Source organism: Hirundo rustica, chromosome Z (genome assembly GCF_015227805.2).
Source record: "Hirundo rustica isolate bHirRus1 chromosome Z, bHirRus1.pri.v3, whole genome shotgun sequence".
Taxonomy (NCBI): Eukaryota; Metazoa; Chordata; class Aves; order Passeriformes; family Hirundinidae; genus Hirundo; species Hirundo rustica.
Genome location: NC_053488.1, coordinates 63,007,954 through 63,029,558, shown reverse-complemented (window position 1 = coordinate 63,029,558; position 21,605 = coordinate 63,007,954). Strand labels below are relative to the sequence as shown.

At 37.7% G+C, this 21,605-nt stretch overlaps 1 protein-coding gene across 1 annotated transcript in view; it reads right to left on the bottom strand.

The window, feature by feature from the left end:
• Positions 1 to 13,596: 13,596 nt before the first annotated feature.
• Positions 13,597 to 21,605, bottom strand: part of DTWD2 (DTW domain containing 2) — a 71,957-nt gene continuing 63,948 nt past the window's right edge. The window contains exons 3-4 of the mRNA XM_040090126.2: positions 18,475 to 18,603; positions 13,597 to 17,037 (exon numbers count right to left, since the gene is read on the bottom strand). Coding sequence (XP_039946060.2) covers positions 16,867 to 17,037; positions 18,475 to 18,603 — 300 coding nt within the window. The 3' untranslated portion in view covers positions 13,597 to 16,866. The remainder of the gene's footprint in view (positions 17,038 to 18,474; positions 18,604 to 21,605) is intronic.

Here is a 21,605-nt window from a genome sequence, read left to right as displayed (position 1 = left end):
TAGAATTGCATGAACTTTAGGTGTGATAGAATTTAAGTCTTAATATCATGTAGCAAAAGGCAAACATCTAATTAGTCTGTCTTCAGGTCTAACAGTTGATCCTGCAATGTGCAGTTCTATCCAACCATGACAAAATTTTCAGTTTGAAGGATTTAAAAAGACCAAAAAAGTTGTTTGCAAGCTGTGTATGAACTCTACTGGGTCCTAGTAAAGTTGCTACAACAAAACAGCTCTTGTGTGAAGAACAAGGATTGAATTATAAACTGGTTAAAAAAATATATAAGATTTTTCTCAGAAAATATGTATTCTTTCTGTTAGAGATGAAAAAATCATTGTTAGTTGTCTTGAAACAGCAAAGAAGTCAAAATTTTCCTGATTCAATCCCCAGAAAAAATTATTCAAAATCCTAAGAAGCCGTACAGATATTTGGATTATCTTACGTAACTATTCAGGCACTTTAAAAATATGTATATATCTTCAAGATTTTAAAGGTTTGGGGGGTTTTCCCACACATTTCCTAAATATGGCCTTCTGAGGAATGGTCTCAGGCCTTGCTCCCCACTAATTTGCAACAGCTGTTGCTGCTTGATGTCCCCCTCCTTTATCCAAGAAACTTGTGTGTGGATTTTAGTTTAGACCCCATTGCTGCACTTTAACTGAAATAAAGCTGGGCACTGGTTGCAGGTACTGTTTGACACTTGGATTTTCAGAGGAGTCCCATACACCCAAATCTCCCTGCAAGAGCTGGTATGTAACAAAATCTGAATCAAAATCAGAAGACACTTCACAGGTTTCTGTTCATGGCTCAGTGAAAAAAAAGTAGTTGGACATGAAAGGCCCAGAAGGTTTACTTTTACTGAAGGGTCTATGACCTTCTTCCCATCCAACCACCCTCACTGAAGTTAGAAAATGAAAGCAGCTATCAAATTCCACTATTATATAATTTACAGAATGAGAAGACAGACATAATTAAAAATTGTTATTTTTTAAAAAAGGATAAAATTTGAGACAAACTCCAAAATTTCTGTGTATAACTCCTTATGCATTCACAATATCAAGGAGTTTCTGCTGTGAACAAAGCAGTTCCCTAGGGTTTCCATTAATGCATTCTGTTTGAAAATATATTAAAAATAAAGTTAATCAAACGGTGCATCACAGAGCATGGCCCCTGTAAAGGCATTTTTCTGACACTAAAAACTATAGAATGAGAGGCTGACAAAAAAGTTCTTGAGAACTCAAAGCCAAATTTTAGTTTTCATTTACGCGCAGTTTGGTAACAAAGTACACACATTCTCCCTCCCTTTCTCTAACTACACACAGTATTTTACAGAAACACAAAAATGTTTATGCAGATGAAAATACAACATACAATTTAGAAAATCAACTTCCAAATTCATTCAGGTTCCCATTGCTATATTAGTACTTTCTCTCTCTAAACAACTTAACAACATTTTTCCACTGTTCTCTTTTTCTTGGGAAATTTACTAGCTGTTTTTATTCCCTCCCAGCTGCACATTTACTGATGCCTCACTAACACATTTTCCTTGAACTGATTTTGCTTCTCAAACATCTCTGTGCTCTACAGTGTCATACTGCTATTTCTGGACTAAACAATGCATTCTATCACCACACACTCTTATTCCCTAAGAGGCAAATCAATTTATTTGCTAGTTCTCACTCCTTTTACCAACAGGCTACTCATTTAAAACCAAAATTTGTTTTCAACATTCCTAAGAGGAGGACACTTAAAATACTCATTATGAATTTGAGTTTTTTAAACAATACTTCATGTGCTCACATACATCCACAAGCAAGTAGCCATAGTTTCCAAAGACTATTAAAACTATACTGTATGCGGCCACTTAAGGCCATCTAGATCTACAGAAAAAAAGCCAAGGAAAAAGGAATTCCTTTAGTCACTGACAAGAGCCTATTACATTCCTGAACTGCCACAAAGAGAAACATTTTAGAAACAAATAGCGGAAAAAAAGGAAAATAAGTAGACTTTACATCTCCTGATGATCAGACTTAGTACATTCTACAGGTCCATTTAGTTTTAGACGGGTCCACTGACAGGTCTTAGAAACTTTTCACAAATTGTTAAGCTTCTCTTGAACTAACTCCCATGTAGTTTAAGGGAATTCACAACAGGCACTGGTCTGATAATGTTACCACTGTCATGCACAGTCAACTTTTACATAAATATTTCCATTCATCTGAAAAATTTCTTTTACAATAACATCAACAAAAACTAAGCAAACATCAGAAGGCTGCATGTTTATTACCCACAGCTACAAATTAAATCAAATTACTAGTTTACATTACTTTTAGCAGGAATTAGTGCTCAAAAGTATGAGTTTCCCTTGGGATCTTTGAGAAATTAGAGTCCAAGCTTCCTTTCAATGAAACATGGTATGGTTGTACTAGACAGAATTTTAACGAACACTACAGCAAATTTAAAAAAAAATAAAATAAAATAAAATAAAATAAAATAAAATAAAATAAAATAAAATTTAAAAAACAAAACAACAACAAAAAAAAAACCACCACAAACCACAGCTTCACTAATTATTAAGTATTAACTGTATTTAAACTCCTTACCAAAGAAGGAATAACATCAGGTTTGCAACGCTATAGTCACTTCTGATGCAGTAAAATTTTGTTTAAAATAAAATTATGTTCCAAAGAATGCCTTAACATATCTTTCCTCTGGCCATTACAGTCTTTGTCTCATTCTCAAAGAGGCTTTACAAAGATCCAGGATGGAAATTAGGGAAAGACAAGTTCATGTCCTCTACACATCATTTATGCCCTGCAGTACCTGGGTCCTGTTGCACACATCAGCAGGATTAAGTATTTCCTGCTGCAGGGGTGTGATCTGCACAGAGCTCACTGAGCTCAGGGAGGCCACTCCAGGAGGGCTTAGGCTTCCTCTGACCACGCTGAGCAAACACGACCAGCTCTGCAGGACTTTGGTGAATATTTACACCTCTCTGCCTAAATGCACTGAGCACTGTGCACACCAGCTGCACCTCCACCACATCATCTCCACCACAGCATCTCCACCACTTGGGCCCCTGCAGAATGCACCCGTTGTGTCCCACTGGAAAAGAGAAGGTTTGGTTCAGGCTCATGTAGAACTTGTCTCCAACACTAGAGCTTCCTCACCAAGGGAAGGAGACACAGCCAAAGCCCAGGCCTGCTGTGTGCCAATGTACAGATCATCAAAGGACAGAGTTTACATAAGACAGAAGAGCCCTAACATGACCTTACAAACTCACCCACAGACATCACCCATAATACACTTCACAAATTCTGAGCTGGCTCTGTTATTTTATAGTCCGGTAAGTGCTTTACAGAAAATTACCCTCTGATAAATTGTCAGTTAACATACATGAAGGCCAAAGAGGTCCCAAATGGGAAAATTAGTGAGATCTTCTGAAGAGCAAATTTAAACATACCAGTTTGTACAAAACAGATGCCATGGCAGCACCAATTTTGTGTTGCTGTTCTAGTTTAAGATGCATTCTTATGAACCAGAAAATATTGTAAACTTACATTGAGATAGGAGGTCTTTGGAGCAAAGAAAATGGATCTTTGAAAGCAATGTTAATAGAAAGTGGTTAGCATATTCAGGCAAATAAAAGAACTAATTTACATGCAATTAAACTTCAGAGACTCAAAGAAGTAATTTTCAAGTCTGACCAATCAAAAGCTAGGCATATAAAAATAAGAGAAATAATATGTTAATTTATTAGTTGGAGAAAACAGATACTCTCTCTTTTTGGCAACTTGTCAGACAAAAGCCAAAGGAAATATATTTAAAAGCAGCCTTTCAGAGAGGTGGTTTGGCATATGCTCTAATTTGGGAAGAGGGCAAGTCAAGAGAGACACAAAGGAGGTTAGAATGTTATTACTATCATAAGGGAGCTCTTGAAAATCAAGGAAAATACATCAAAGGAATATGAAAGACTCACAAAATCTAAGTGCTCCTGAAGGGATCTATAGCATCTCACATTTTTGTAAAGCATAAACTATGTTTTCAATTTATGAGAATTACAGTTTTGCCAAGGATAAACTGTTGTTTGAGTGAGAAACCTCTAGCAAGACTGCAGACCTGATTTCTGTTTCACAGAGACAAAAACCTATTAAGAGAACAGGAAAAGGCGCCAGTAAAAATACCATTTTTTAATACTGAAATTAGCTTGTTGTACTACTGCAGGAACAAGCTTTAAGGCTGTTCCACCGAGGATTTGAGGCTAACTGGACAGCTCATTTGGTTGAAAAGCACAACCGCAGTGTAACCAACCATGTTTAACATTAACTACTCTACATTGCAGCTTGTGTGCACAAGTGACCAGTTACCGACTTCTCACCCATTAAGAAATACTACTACTCTACAATGTTTCCTGAAATATTTTTGCCCATACCATTAACTAAAAATCATAAAATCATAGAATTACAAAATATGCTGAGTTGGAAGGGACCCATCAGGATCACGGAGTCCAACTTCTGGCCCTTCATGAGATACCCCAACTCAACCACATACAATTTGAGATTTAAGGACTAAAATATAGCAACCTATTTTGGTTTAACCCATATTTCTGAGGTTTTATTTGCTGCAGTTGAATCTGAGCTGCTATCTGGAATTAATATTTTTTAAGTTAATTAACTGAAAGGAAATCGAAAGCCATAGGGAGCCTGAAGTACAGATAATCCTTCTAAAACTGTCATTACATTTCAGAGCAACCACATATACTTTCCTGAAATTATGTCATCCTTAATAATCAATGACCTACGTATCACGGCATCATAATTTTTTTTTTTTTTATTAAAACATAGTTTTGATTCAAGGAACACTGAAACATGTCACAACTGCTTTGTGTGCCAATATGCTCTAAGAGCCATTAAATGCAAAATCCCTGCCATTAAAGAGCATCATTAATATATGTTTTGTCAAACTGAGTAGGTTTAATTAAACCTATTATATCCTAGAAGGCACACTGCAAAAGACAATTACAGTACGCAAGAGCTATACACAATTAATCCTATTCATAACAAAAGCTGCCAAGTACAAATTGTCAACTTGTTTAGAAACAGAAAGCTGTTACTTTGCCAAGTAATGGGGGAAATATTGTTTAGTGGTATTTCAACCAATTACCTTAGATGTTCAGTAAAATAATGTAATTGAGGTATACCTAAAGTTGGAAGGCACCCTTTTAAGGATCATTGGGTCCAAATACCTGGGCTTATGTCAAAATTAACCATATAACTGTCATCCAAACACCCTTTGAACTCTGTCAGGCTTGTTGACATGATGACCACTTTCCCAAGCAACACATTCCCTGTGGAAGTTGTAAACCACAATGACAACTCCTGCAGCCTTCTTCAGGCTGAATATGCCAAGCTCCTTCTTGTAAGTCTTGCCCTTGAGACCTTCCACAGTCTTGGTTGCCCTCCTTTGGACACCCTCTAACAGCTCAATGTCCTTCTTACATTGTGACACCCGAAGCTGCCCCAGCACCTGAGGTGAAGCTGCTCCCATGCAGAGCACAACTGCACATTCCCCCCCCTCATCCAGCTGCCAGCACTGTGCTTGGTGCTGTGCTTGATGCTGTCACTTTATGTACCTTAAGGTTTTTCCTTCCTCAGGCTGAACAACCCAACTCTCAGCCTGTCTTCATAGCAGAGGCATCCCAGCTCTCCAGTAATTTTCATGGCACTCCTCTGGACTTACTCCAACAGTTCCACATACTACTTAAATTCATCTTGAATGCAGTGATCTGCATTCAGTTATCCTGTGCTGTGGTCTGTTGCTTGCAGTGTTGCATGGAAGGGTCGCAGCTCTCCATGTGCCCGAGGCACTGCCTGCCTTCTTTTGCAGAAACCTTGGCCATTGTTTGGCCAAGGTTTGGAAGCACTCTGCAGAGGTACGAGGCTCACAGGCTGTTTCCCACATTCCTGAGCTTTATGAGCAGCATAAACAGAGAAGATGCTGCAAGGACTGAGTCACAGCAAGTTCTAGGGTGATGCACTCTGCTCACATGAGTCCAAAGGAGGCAGTGTGGCTTGCAGGAGTGCCTGAGCCCTGTGCTGAGGGTTCTCCCAAGGTCCTAATGGGGAAGGGCTCTGCTAGACTCCTCCAGACGTCTCGATGCCTAATGCATGGTCTTCCTCACGCTCGCCCAGGCTAGGTCAGGCACCGTGGGGTGAAAAGGTATGGACAGCTGCCTGTGCCAGCTAATCCGATCCTCTGGGGTCGTGGCTCCCACGCGACCTTGGCAGCAAGCACAGGTGGTGCAGGGCAATGACAGCAGAGATAGAAAGGCAGACACTGCTGAGCGAGTCACAGGAGTTTATTGGAGCCCCTGTGCGGGACCTCCTCACCTCCAGGTAACTGCCCAGGCAGAGCCCCCCAGGCTGCTTGCCAGCACCTTTTATTTGGGGGTGGAACCAGGAGAAGAGGCAGTGGGTGAGCAAATCAGGGATCACCAGGGAGGGGTCAACCTAGTGAATGATATTTTTATAAATCAAACATTGATGATGGGGAGGGACACCCTCTGGATCTGACCTATCTCTCGACGCCCTTGGAAGAACTTCCTAGCTCCAGGGGAAGGCCCTGAGATGACAGGCAGACCCCAGAGGAGGGGGAAGTGGTGAATTGACATACAACGTTTGGAGGGGAGAAAAACAGGGAAAGACCATTGGGGGGAACAAACAGGGGTACATGGGAGGAACCATTCAATAAGTTAACAGCACATAGAATAAAACCAAAACAAATCCCACACCACTATATCCAGGCTGTTGGTCACTGTGCTCAGCTCGTGAGCTCGAGCTACCTGGCTGCCTGTGGCTCTGCCGGAGAAGCCCCTGGTCAGGGCTTACTCACATGCTCAGGAAATGGGCAGCTCTGGGCTAGGAAGGAATTTTGCCCCGTGGCAGATTGGCACTAGTCCCTGTGAGATTTTCACCTTCCTCTGGAGCATAGAGCATGGTCCCTGGGGAACTGCAGGTAACTTACTGCCTGCTGCTATTGCAGCACCACACCATTACTGGCGTCCTGTGTCTGCAGTCAGGAAGGTTTTTTCCCCCCCTGGGTCATACAGACACCGTCACAGGATTTGGGGGCATTGTCTTCTTCTGAAGTCCTAATCAGGAATTACTTGCCAGAGCATCTGTGGGCTATGTTGAGTAAAGGTCTGCCCACCTTTCTTGGAGCACAAAGATACCACAGGCTCCTGAATCCCACCAGAGCTGCCACTTTTCAGCTGTCCCTGCACTCCTTAAAGCTGCATTTTCCTTGGTCTTGGTCTTTGTTTCATGTGTATGCTGCTCTGAGCCTGGGAATTTTGTCATGCAGCTGTGCTGTCAGCAGTGCAAGCACCCAGTATTGCAGTTCCGGGACAAGTTTGGGAGGAGGAAAGGAAGAATCTGCAGGGGTGGCTTCTTTAGTAAGATGCCAGAAGCTTCCCCCATGTCAGACAAAGTCAGTTCCAGCTGGCTCCAAGATGGACCCACCGCTGGCCAAGACTGAGCCTGTCAGTGATGCTGGCAGGACTTCTGGGATAACATAGCTAAGGGGGAGAAAAAACTTCTGCAGTAATTATCCAGATATTGCAGTGAAATTTTGAATGCACTGCACATTATAACACATTTTCCGCTCTGCGATGTTTAAGCAAATTTTACATGCTGCAGTGAAGTCCTTATGCCAGTGTGCAATGCCATGGTGAAGGAAATGCAGAAGCAAAAGACACAGTCTCCAGCTGTACATTCCTCAGGGAGGCCTCCAACACACACATTGCTGCAGCATGGACTCCAGCCTTACCAAGCAGCACTAATGAAACAAACAAATAGGAATGGAACAACCAATCCATTAACTTCTCAAAAACTCCTTCTAAGTATAAGAAGCAAGTTAGCAGGGTTTGGCACCACAGTGAAAATGCAGAAATTAAGAAACCTCTTTAAACTCTTCAAAGGTTCTCAGATAAAAGTCATTATCCTTTGTATAACACAAGCATCCACTGGCTGCATTCACAACAAGGCATATTTGCACAACAAATATATTTATTTAATGAATATGTAAATTAAAACACAACAGTTGGCATTTACTATGCATTTATTACATGAACTACCATAGATAATTTTAAAAGATGTTTCTATTAAAGCTTGCTTTTGTTGCTGGTCAGAGTGGTTACTCAAAGAAATTTAACTCTTTAGGAAGCAGAGCAACATAGAGTGGAGTACCTGCTTCTTCTCTAGAGCTTCCATAGCCATCTGTAAAATTTTGGCTCTCTTTTGAAAACCAGGTCATCTTGCCTGCTGCTATGTTAAACAACAGTGACCCTTCACTTGGTTCCATTTTAGAAGAGCATTTATAACAGCTTCAGAAGTGATATACACAAATCCTGTTTGGGGTTCAACCCTACTGCACCCTGGTTATCCTACAGAACAAAACTTATTAATACTTAAACATAGGCATTAAGAGTATAATGCATTTTACATAGAATGCTTTGGTTCCAACATCATTTCTTCATTGAGTCATTGGCCAGCAAAGCACTTGCTTCCATTGTATCGGAATTATTCATGAGGCATGCCCCTGTAGAAATCATCAGCTTAACTGGAAGAATCACTCAGTAGAACACCCCTGTCATATTTTATTTTTTCCCCTTTATTAAATTCCATTGTTGATTGAAAGCACTGGATTTTTCCCCCAAGAAAGAAGAAGTGTATGAAGAATTTATTCATAATCATGGATTACCTGCCACAGATCAGGAACAGAACCTTAGACAGAAAGATGGGTAATCTATTTGGCAGATGAAAAATTTCCTAAGAATTAATGAAGAAATACAAATAGGTAGATATTAGTAACATTCTGATATAAATAAAACTTGATATAAGTAACTACTTGCCAAACATCTACTTTTAGGAAGTAGTTATTGTCTCAAAATAAAGGCACTAATATGATTGTAACTTTAGATGAACTTATAAAGGAAATTAAAATCACCTGTTGATATTGAAGAGACACAATTTATACTGTTATTTCAGAAGGATGGTATTTCATCATGAAAGCTGAAAATGTATACAGTGTGCAACTAGGTTTCCATTTTCTGTGGTTATTTCAGTAATTTTGGAGACAGAATATACTCAGTATTTTACAGGCAAAAAACCCCCCCATAAACGAAAAATCTAACTGTAAATATTGCAGTGAATTTAATCCAAATCGCTAGAATATAATCCAAAACTTCACAAAGGAAAAGTTCATATCTCTGAAAAGGGCAGCACAAGACCTTTTTTAAAAAATCATTTATTTTAACGGAATATAAAGATGAAGACTGAATCAGTCCTCTAAATTTTATCAAATTCACATCACATTTTTTTCTGATTTCAAGGTGCTAGGAAGAGCAGATGCAAATTAAGGGTCAGAAACTCTCTCATTCTGTAACTCATACAGCTATCCACATCTAATTCAATTCCTCTAGCAATTTGTCCTGTGCATCTGAATTTTAGAACTACCTTTAAAAATAGAACCAGAAATACTCAATTCCTTCTCCTCAAACTTTATTATCACTTGGACTTAGTACCATCTTCTCATATACACATTATGAAAACAACAACAATAATTAGAGCAATTTAGGTCTAAGGTAAACAAGTCTGACAGGTAAGTGAATGTTTCTTGCTTGATTATTACGTGCACTTACATTTCTCTTGATGTCCTTAAAAACTTTAAAGAGGGCATATCCTAAAGATATGACCATCCACGCTCAGATTCACTTCTAAAGCAGTGATATTCCGCATTATGGTTTTGAACTCCACTATAGTCATGCCCCTTTCCCCCATTTTTGAAGTGATACATGCCTCTAGAGACAGAAAGACAGAAGTATTTTCCTATTCTCTGGAATAGAAGGGCTGTGATTTTCCTTGCATCTTGAAAAGGGCATATAAGCAAGGAGATCCTGTTAGAAGCTCCTATAAAGTGTAAAATCTGGCCCTTAAAAGTTTGCTTTCATATTTTTTCCTTTATTATCAGACAATACTGACATTTTTTTTCCCCATTTTGGATAAATCCCTAGTAAACAGTAACTGCAACAGAAACCAATGTTCACCTTTCTCATATCAAAAACATATAAAGCACCAACAGTACCAGAATAGCTCTGCAGAATATCATCTGCCATTCCACACTGACAACAGGGTCAAAAAGAAACATGACTGCTGTCTGAATAGAGAGGCAGGGAGGATTTAGGTTTGCAGGCAGAGGTGTAGGTTAAGCCTGCTCGGCTAAAGAAGCCCTCACTGATCATTGTGAGACAAGTGCTCCCCAGAGGGGAGAACTTTGCAGGACACAGGTGAACAAAGCCAAGAGAATGATAATCTCACAACAGTTTCAAGATAACTGAAGTACATATTTTTATCTACTACAAATGCCTGCTCAAAGAACTGAAGGAAAATATCTTTGAATAAGGCAAGGGTTACAGACCGTAACTGTTCAATGTTTTTGGCAAATACCTGCCTTCCAGGACCTTTCATTAACTAATCCATTACTGATACATTTCAGAATTAAGCAGAATGACCAGTAAGATTACAGTTATGTACAACTCTAATCAACTCCCATGAAAAAAAAAATCAAAAAAGCAATCCAGGCACTACTCTATGAAATTTCATTTGCTGTGGAAAAGAAAATCCACATAATGTTTCTAGGGAAAATTATATGAATGAACTTTTCAGCTAAACCTCATATTCCCCACAATACTGGCTCCACACTTGGCATATACCAGCCCATCTAGCACTGACTGAAGACACCCTATCTAATCCCTGAAAAAAATAGAGAATTTGATTTTGGATTAACTTAAAATCCCTTAGAGGACTACTTCAACTATAATGAAATACCATAAGATGAAACATTAATATAGAGCAGTATAATTTTTTCCTCATTACCTTCTGCTGGTAATTATGGGAAAAAATCAAGCATAATGTATGTGACCTCAATTCTGCAAATGCTTAATCACTACAAGTATATGACCCATTTCTCAGTATATCCACCTTAAAATATCTTTTAAAAGAACATATAAAAATCCCACTAGAAATTTATTATTACTTATCTACATATTTTATGTACATATATATAGATGAGTCAGCAATAAAAGGAAAACAGGTAACTAAAAGCAAGACTTTTGTTCCATGGAAATTTAATTTTCCTTTTTAAACATATTTTAAAATGATGATAAACTTCTAACCATAACATGCATTTTGTAAATACATTATCTATATTTCCATTCATGTATGTAAGCAGCAAGCGGTTTATATATTATTAATTTGCAAAATATTTTTGTTTTTCTCTTCCACTTACACATAAATTTGGTACATCTTCATGTGCTTCAAGTATTTGGTATATACTCTTTGATATCTCTATTGACAGCAAATCTTAGCATTCAAGTCCAAAACAATCTTTCTGTTACAGCAACTGAGGTTCTCAGTTACTGCTTCCATGGTCCCAGAGATAAAGTAATTCTTTTGCTGCTTAGTGATAGAAGTACCTTCTCACATACAAAAGCAGTTAGCATCTTTTAGGAAATACAATGGGATTCAAAGAAATATTTAGTAAATATTAAACCACAAACCCAATGCAGCTAACCTAAGATATACTTCACAAATAGGACAATCCTGGTATTATGCGGAAAACCAAGCCACACTGACGAGTACCAAGCTCTACAGCAGACATACCCTAGCAACAGAAATAACTTTTACCTAAGACTCCGTACGTGTTTTGGCTGTTAAGAGTTAATTTCCTTCACAATGACTAATACGGGCCTGTGTTTTGGATTTGTGCAGGACACAGGTTAACACAGAGATGTCTTTGTTATTGCTGAGCAGGGCTTATACAGAGCCCAGGCCTTTGCCACTGTCCATGCTGCCACACTGGTGAGGGAGTTGTGGGTGCCTGGGAGGCTGGGAGAAGACACAGCCAGGACAGGTGACTCCAGCTGGGCAAAGGGGTATTCCAGGTCACATGGCATCCTGTGCAATACTTAGTGAAGTTAGTGAAAGAAGGAAGGAAGTGATGTTCAGAGTGATGGCATTTGTCTTCCCAAGTCACTGTTTCACGTGAAGGAGCCCTGCTCTTCTGGAGATAGCTGAACACCTGCCTGACCATGGGAAGCAGTGAATTAGTTCTTTATTTTGCCTCGCTATTGTGCACAACTTTTGCTTTCCCTATTTAACTCTTTTCCTCAATCCATGAGTTTTCTTACTTTTACACTTCCAGTTCTCTTCCTGATCCTGCTAGTGAGGGAGTGAACAAGCGGCTGCCTAGGGCTTGGCTGCTGGCTGGGGTTAAACCACAACAGTCTCTTATCCTACTTAAAACACAGACTGTTCTCTTTATTTTCCTCTATTATCTGTCCCTATGAGACAAAAGCAGCAGCTCTCAGGGCTGGGAATCTAAAAGGATTGAACTGGAATACAAGGAACAAACCTCGTAACCAAGGCGATATGAAAGTCCCTAAAGTGTAGGTTTTGTAGAGGGGAGATAAGAAATGGCACAAGAACAGAAATAGTTCTGTTGTGTCACCGAGACACACAAAGCAGTCACACGCAGACAAGAGATTTTCGCAGAGGTTCTTCTGATCCAGCTCCCAGCTGAAAGAGCGGAGAGAAGAGGGGCCCCTTTGTTTATTTTTTTACTTTTTATACATTTGTGGGTCTAGCAGAAGATTGGCTTTTTGGGGTTTCCACCCCTCAGCCTCAGTGGCCAGACCAATTGTCAGTTACAATTGTTTTCAGGTTAGAAATATGCAAACAAAGGACAGAGAATGAAAAACAAAGGATTTGTTTATATTACTGCTGTGGCAAAGGTAGAAAACTGTTCTAATATTCTACAGTAACTAAAAGATCTGACTCCATTTATGAAAATCAAAAGGCTAATAAAGAAACTCAGAAAAACCAGGGTAACACTGTTGTTTTGGGTTTTATTTTGTTTTGGTTTTTTTTTAATTGATTATAGCAATTTGGGGAAACAGAATGATTATCTCATTGCACCTCCACTAGGGCACAGAGCTGGAGATGCAGCACTTGGGTGGTATTTCCCACAGTGTGGGAAGATGTGCATATTGGTGTGGCACCAAACAGGAGTCAGCTACCACCACTGCAGAAAGATAGAAGAGAGCCCTGAAACTGAAATGCTTGAGAAATTGCCACAGCAATTTAGTCTTCATGCAGGTTTCAATGGATAACAAAAGAATCCTTTTTCTTCAAATTGCATATGCAAAGCCACATCTCTTCATTAACTGACTGAATGGTGTTAAAAGACACAAAAAAGGACTAGGATTTGTAATACCAGCACACGTGAACAAATTCAGTTCTGTAAAGACGCAGTGGAACATACCACAGTAAATCAGATATTGTATTGCTTTGAGGCAGAAACAAATATGTAGTTTATGTGCATTCATATGTATGTATATATGTATATAGACAAAAAATACACAAACATCAAGAGAAAAACATGAACCACCATCGCTTTTAAAAAGTCCAGTTTTTAATTAAATTTCAAAACAAGGAGGGAAGTTGTAGAAAAACATGCAGAATAAGGATTTTTTTATCTAATGTAGCAGTTGATAATAAAATCCCTGGTCTTAAAATAATTTTTGTCTCCTTTGAAGTCAGTTGAAAAGTTTCCCTTTTATCTCAAGAAAAACTAATAAAAGAGTAATTTATTTGTAGTATGGGGTTATGAGGCAGCAAAAGAAGAATCTTGAAGAAAAATACATTTATGTTTGTCCTAAGCATCTCTTTAATATGAAAGCTTTCTAAACAAAAGGGGAGGTGTGTTTTGTGTTCTAATTTTAAAACATTTCCTTTTTTTTTTTTTTTCCCTACAGACTATGAAAATATGGTGAATTAACAGTGCTCACCTTTGAAAAATATTTGCATCTGTTCAAAAGTCTATACTATCCATGTCACCAATTTCCCAACACATGACATTGGGGCACTAGAAGGCAGATTTCATATTGGTAGCAATATTTGGAAGTATGAAGTGGACAAGGACAAAGGAAAAAACATGAGAAGCAAACACATTCCTTCCTTTCTAATCAATATCTTGTTAGACTGGTGGGTCTCACTCATTAATCTTTTGGTAAGGGAAAAATGAAACGCATTTACCATTACAAATAAAATTGCAAATTAAACTCATTCTAATGAGATTGCTCACAAAGAGTGCTACTTCATCACACACAGCTTCTGTCAAGAGAGTTTGGATTTGAGAGTCATTCCTTTGAGGTAATGTATTTATTGGCAAATATTTAATCCAAAAGACCTGAAAACAAACTTTCTAAATTCTCCCTCTTACACTGAGCACATTTTTAAAATCATGCATGTTCTACCTAAAAAGTATAGTGTTTTATATTTATTAGCTTCAAACATCTGAATCAGAACTCCAAGTGACTGCTGTGCTGCACCTAAACATTCACTACATTATAGATGACATACAAAAAACTCAAAAAAATAAAATGCCTGGAGGTTTGCAATGCATTGCTTTTAACTTCTTCAGTAACTGTTGCATATTGATTGATCTACTATTGTACAACAAAGGAAATTAGCAATTAAAGGCTTCCATGCATCCAGCTTGAGATCCTACAAAATCCTGTTATCCACAGGAGCAAAATTAAAAGAAGGGGAATCAACAAAGCTAAAAAGTGCTTACTGTAAGCTGTGCAGAATTTGTTCTTTGCTGAAAAACATGAGATTGCATGCACAAGAGTATTTAATGTAGGATTATAACTGAATTAAGGCAACTATTTCTCTGATCCTGTAATTCTAAGGCATTTTGCAGATGCCTATGAATCCCAGGCTATAACACAAATTTCTTTCTGCTCTCTATAATATAAACTCACATATTATATAAAGACACACTTCGTCTTCTGCCTAGGAAATTAAACTTCACAATGTAGGTCAAAAGATATACTGCTGCTTGAGATGGATTTAAAATAAGGTAAATTAAATTAACATATACAACATTAAAAGTGAACATCATCCATATAGGACATCCAAAAATGACATTAACAATAAAAGCTTAATCGATACCCATGCTTCCTCAAGGAATTATTGACCATGTTCCAGGGCACAGGGAAGGAAGATTACCAGCCCAGCTGGAGCCGTATCAACCCTGGAACTGGACATAGCATCACACACAAGGCTGTACACACAAATTGCTCAAGATTGTAATTTCAGACTCCAAGTTAGCCTGGAGATTAGTGTGCTACAGGAATAAACATGCCTTTTCTCTGTTCCAATGTGAACCAAAAGTGCATCTACACTATCATTAATCATATGAGACTGTTTTGCTTCAGATATGTCAAAACTAATTCAGCTTTGCTGAATTTAGTGACAGATACAGGCTTTATCTAAACTGGGAGAAGAGAAAAAGGTTATATAAGCTATAGCCCAACAAATTATATTGTTTATCCTGCCTGAACAAAAGGTCACTATTAGCTCAGGGTTAACTAAAACTTCTTAGCTAATCTCTGACCTAATTTTGACCTCTCTTATTAATTGCAGAAAAGCTTTCAGTACAATATTGGTTAGTTGTGCTTACACAACCCCTCACCCTATCCCCACACCACTTTGTAGTTTCTTGTCTTACAGATCATAAATTAAAGACAAAATATCTTTTTCTAAGATTAATTAGTACCCAGTTAGCTTCATGTTGTTACCTAGAGTGGAACTGACACTAAAGACAAACATTACACATTTTAATCTCTTTAATGCAGGAGGCATTTATGTAGAAGAAAGGATTATCAGAACATTTACTTCAATTTACTTTTCCCACCAGATCATAAAATATTATTAGAAAGCCTGTAAAAAGTAGCCAATTCTTCTGCTTCTAGCAATTCCCATTAGAAAGAAGTACAGTTATATCACAGTTAGAAGTGAAAACCTAAACACATGAAGTCTAGAGGATCTGTAATTATGTTAGTTGGTTGTAACCAGACATAATCATTTGACATTCCATCATACTTCCTACAGAGTGATTTACTCTGGGCTTGTTTAATTCCTTCAGTTGCAAAATCATTGAACGTCAGAGTATGGGTATGATGTATTTATATCCATGAGATCTCCCTATCTGTGGAAGACTAGTTTTTGCTCAAGTAAACAAAGCATCCGAGTTATAATTCCAAAAATTACTTTTTCTACTTTTCTTTTTCTAACTCAGAATTGTTTCATTTCTCGTAAAAACATATGCATATTTAATTTAAAAATTAAGTCTGAGAGAAACAAAAGCCGGCTGCATTGTAAAATATATGTAAATTTACAAAAAGGTGTTCTAATAATACAAGAAATAAAAATCTCCAAGTTAGAAAGAACTGTCCAAATAACATGCCTTATGCTCATCTGAACTAAAGAATTTAAGGAATTATGGTTTAAACGCCTACTGTAATTAGATACTGAAGCTAAAAATCTCAGTAGAAATGAAACATAATTCTAACTGCTGAAGCCTTACCATTCCATCACATCCATATTCGTATTTCTTGTCTTTTTTGTATTGATAAAAGCCTCTCCAAAATAAATGTATCCAGTCATATGGAGGATCATATCTGACACCCAAGTGATAACATAAGTCTAAATTATGTTCCGTTTTCTTCCTCTTCTCTACAGGAAATGAGAATGCTCTTCCATCATCTGAACAAAGGCACCTGGCTTACTGTATATATGAAAAAGCTTGTCCATTACTGTTTGTCACATTGGTAGATAAACTCTTGCCTAAGAAGGGCCTAAAAGATGTTTTATTACCGTGTAGTCAACTGTTTGGATCAAATCCAGATTCATATTCATTTGCTAGCTGAAAATAAATCCTACTGTACAGTCAGTACAGTTGTCTTATATTTTAACGTTATTCACCAGAAGCTCCATCCTCCTGAGTTTGCGTTTATTCTTTGGCATGGGCTTGTCATATAAGCCATTTTTGAGAAGATGCTCTTTGCTGTGATGGATCTGGGCACCATACTGAAGTTGGAAAGAGCATAAAGCTTGAAGCGGATGGAGTATAGTCTGCAGAAACATGAAGGGGTGGGGAACAAAAAAAGCCCAAACTTTTAGTAAAGTGTTTTAAAGACATCAATTATTACAGTTTTTTTTTAATTCAATGACTACTTTAAAATGCTAATAAAATACAATTTGGATGATAAATGTTAAAATATAAATCTTCTATCTGAAGATATATAAATCTTCTATCTGAATAGAAGATGTACTGAAAAGAACCACAGAGCAGTCATACACCACCTACGTGGTGCCATCCCTCTCTCCTTTCTTGGAACCACTCAATCCTGACTTCAGCCCCAGCCACATTACTGTAAGTTATGGCTTTGACTTGACCTTAGCAATGAACTACAATCAATTACTGTGGCTTGCTCAACAAGCTGCAATAAAATAAGTCACAATAACTAAGCTGTTTGTGCTTTCACAAAAATCCCTTGAGGCAGAGTTTTAGAAAGAGAGGAGGGACTGATGATTAAGGCAGCTGGACTGCTATTCTGGAGACTCAACTGTGTCCATGCTTCTGCCCAGAGGTATTGTGTTGGATTAATGAAGCCAAACAAACCAAATTTATCTCAAGTGGTTCCTAATTGTAGACTCTTCATTTTCAGGTTGCCTGACTGAGTCACAGGGGCCCCATGTCCAGATGCGTAAAGCAATCACATATGTAATTGCAGTCAGCAGGAGCTGAGATTCTACTGAGAAAAATATGACTCTTAAAAGCACACAGGAAAACCAAGTGACATACTGGATATCAAACCAAGAGTGCATTTTTAATTTCCATGGCTCTCAACTTCAGTTTGCCATCTTATATGCTGGGAATAGCGCTTAGTTCAGAGAGAGTATTAAAAAAAAATGCACGAATGTAGCTCTTTTGTCAGCAACAAATGATTAAGAAGGACATTTTCTTACTGACCTCTTCCATCATGGACTACTGGGATCACAACTTACAAGAAAAAGCTAATGTCCAATTAGTATTCTCTCACCTGGGATAAACTTAAACTCAAGAACTATTAAGTCCCTAATTCCTCCAATGACATGTAAGAGTTATGAGATGGCTGGTAGGCAGACATAACCGAGTGGATTGCATTCCATGGCTGAGGAGTGCAGGAGATCAGGGGACCTGGCTTTAAAAAGCATTTTATCTTCAAGATAGCTGTGAGGGGGTATTCAGATCATCTCTGCTGTCTAGTTTTTGGAGAAAACAATTTACTTCTTTCCATGCAATAACACTCCTCCTGTCACAAAATTAATTAGGTTTTTGAGAGTCAAGGATCACTTGTGTTCACTTTTGGAGAACAACATGAAAGAGTCACAGTAATCTGAACACACTAGAACTGATAAATGAAACATGGTTTCCATTGCTGCATTCTTGCAGTCACCCCAGGACAGTACCTTTGCTGCCCCTCTACCATTCATAAAAGAAAAACTCAGGTATTTGAATTTACATACCTCTTGTATACTCTTATTTTTTTCCATGATGGAAAGAGCAACAGCTGCACATTCAAGAGTAGACAGACAGGTGTTTGTTGGTTGTGTACGAATTACATATTGACTTGAAATACTGGGTTTTAACTGCACCTGAAAAACAGCAAACTCTAGTAAAATAAAGAGGTCAGGATAGCAAATAGGATACCTATTTTCTACACCGAGCAAAACACATCCCCTTTCCCTCTGTGTTCACTTGTCTTCTTTCCTTTTAGCTGTTTTGTCTCCCAGTAGCCAATGACATGCTACTGTTCGGTGTAACACGTGCGATTCACCATCACAAACAAAAACTGAACATTTGTTACTGTACGAACATGCAAAGGAAATACAATTTTTTTTTGTTAGAGAAAGACTAAGTGAAATTTTAGCAACTGATTTCAGTCACCATATATCTATCCATATATCAGTTGCTATAACAAAAATGGTATTATTCACTTATGATTATTTTTATTGAACACTCTAAACACACACACAATCCCATGCAAGGTACAATGGCCATACAGTCATTAACACTTTATACGTTGACAAAATATTATTTATCAAAATTCTGAATGTAAGACTTGTAGAAACTGTATTTATTCATACAATGTATTAGATCACTGATTAGAACCATTTGCTTGACAAAATCATGTCCAAAAATAATTTACTGGCTCTGCCTCAAGTGATAAACACTTTACACTATCTTGCAAATTAAAGGTTTTTAAGGAAAGGAAATTTGATTCAACCAACAGCTCCAAAACCTTTTACCAGATTTTTAAAGAGTGGTTGAAACAACACAGAATTTACACTACTTGACTCTGTGTGAAAATTTAGATATTATTCCTTTATTCCTGAGATTTTCATCTCCATATCTAAAATGTAATCTGCAAAGCAAATAATGTTTTAGTGACATTGTCAGTACTCTTAACCAAAAATTCTCCGTTCTTTTTCCAAAATCACTGTAGTGCAGTACAAAAAACCCAGATAAATCCTTATAAGAGAGCAAGTTAATTTTCTTTTTTTAAAACTCATCCCATCAATTGTCTTTTATTTTTCTTCTTCTTGAAAAAATGAGAGAGTGATTCCCATGGCCATACTATTGATCCCATTTTGCCTGTCAGAAGTCTTTCACCATTCCTCACTTTATTCATACTTTCCTCCTTCACTTTTCTAATTCTTCCTTTCATTTGAAATATTACATTTTCTTTCCTCTCTCTTACATGCAGTTACCCATTCTTTAAAGTTCAAGGTATCTCATTTATAAAAGGAAAACTCCAGACTCCTAAAGAGACGTAAATGAGTAGAGATGGAATTCCACTGCCTTACCTATCCCAATTTAATGAAAATTAAAAATAATAAAATAAAATTTTAAAAGGGCAACAAGAAAAGAGCAAAAGACATTCTGGAAAGGCCAAGCAAGTTAGCTATAAAAACTCAATTTACTCAAATATAGGAAAACACAGAAAAATTAAGCCTTTCTCAACTACCTTCTTCAATTTGGTATGGACATACCAGAAGAAAATAAAACTACTTAGGAGAAAAAAATGTAGAATTTAGACATCAGTGTATGTAATGAAAAGAAAAAGAAGATAGTATTTTCATTTGTTACTCTTCAAGGTTTTCATTGGTTTTATGCTTTCTCTCTGTAACAATGTAGAGATATTCATCACAACAGAGCAGGAAGCCGAGTTATTTGAAGTATACGGAAATCTATGCTGGAAGAAGCTTATGGTCCCTACTTAGAAACTCCTAAATAGGTATCAAAAAGGGGGGTAAACTTGGTCCATCACTTCTCCAACATGTGCCCTGAGCAACAAAGCGGACATATATTCACACTTTTTCTCAATAGTTGACAGCTATATTCTTCATGGAGTATCTCTCCAGAGGCTGAAACCACCTCATGCAGTACCTGCAGGCCCACTGGCTTCCCCCTCCCTGGACAGCACCTTAAGGCTTTTTTCTAGGAGTTGGGAATAGTTCTGTCTGCTGGTTTCTAGACTTCATTCCTTGGGCCTCATGCTGAAAAACATTTGAGATAATCAACATTCCCCAGAGAAAGAAAACTTACCAATGATTGCAACACAATTATAAAGAAAAGGGGCCTGCACTGTGACACACAACCATGGAGCCAACACCTGTGTAATTGCAGCTCTCAAACAACTGACAGTGCACAAAAGGGCAACTTTCTAGTACTTATAGCAACAGCAGCAGCAATGAAGTTTCTTCTTTCATGACAAGGATGGAAACAAGTGCCCCCATCCATTTTCCTGAAAAATTACATATTCCCTGGGATAAGATTACAATACCATAGAAAGTGGTAGAGATCAGAGGAGGAATACCTGACCAAGACAACTGCCAGCTACAGTTTGTCTCTTAGGCTTCCTTCAGCATGCATTTTACCCTACCCTTTAAAGCAGCACAGAATCTAAAGAAATTATCCTTAGTCACCTGAAATACAGTCAGGGTAGTCTTTGTCTACTGCAAATTGGACAGACTCACCAAAGTTCCCATCTGAAACTAGGTACATTTACTGAACCAGTAAAACACACAATACTCTACCCACTCAGAACATAAACTAAATGGTAAAACAAAGCAGAAACAATACAGAAACCAAAACAAATTAGTATAGTTAGTAAATATTTCAGACACAGGAAGATATTTTCTTGGACAAAAATTGCCTAGATGAAATATGAAATATTTATCTATCCTCAGACTTGACTGGGTAGGAAGATGACTTCTCATTTTTCACCAAGAGGTCTAAACTTGCATTGCCTTTTGTGCAGTTAATAATTTCAGATAGCACATTGCAACAATCTCATCCAAATTTCTGCATTACCTGTATGGATTAATTCTTTATCTGTCACCTGTGTATCTCAAATTGAGATGAACAAGTTTAGTTCAGATTTACAGAAAAGCTCATGTACAGTTAATTTAAACAAAATCACACTGTCTACCTCTTACAATAGACTTCAAACTCTCAGAATGACTATACACAAATACCCTGTTTAAGTATATTTCAAAACAACAATTATAATATTTTAGAAGCACTTCTCCATAAAATTATAGATACCACAATACAACAATTTGGTTTTGCTTCAAAGTAACTTGCAAATCAT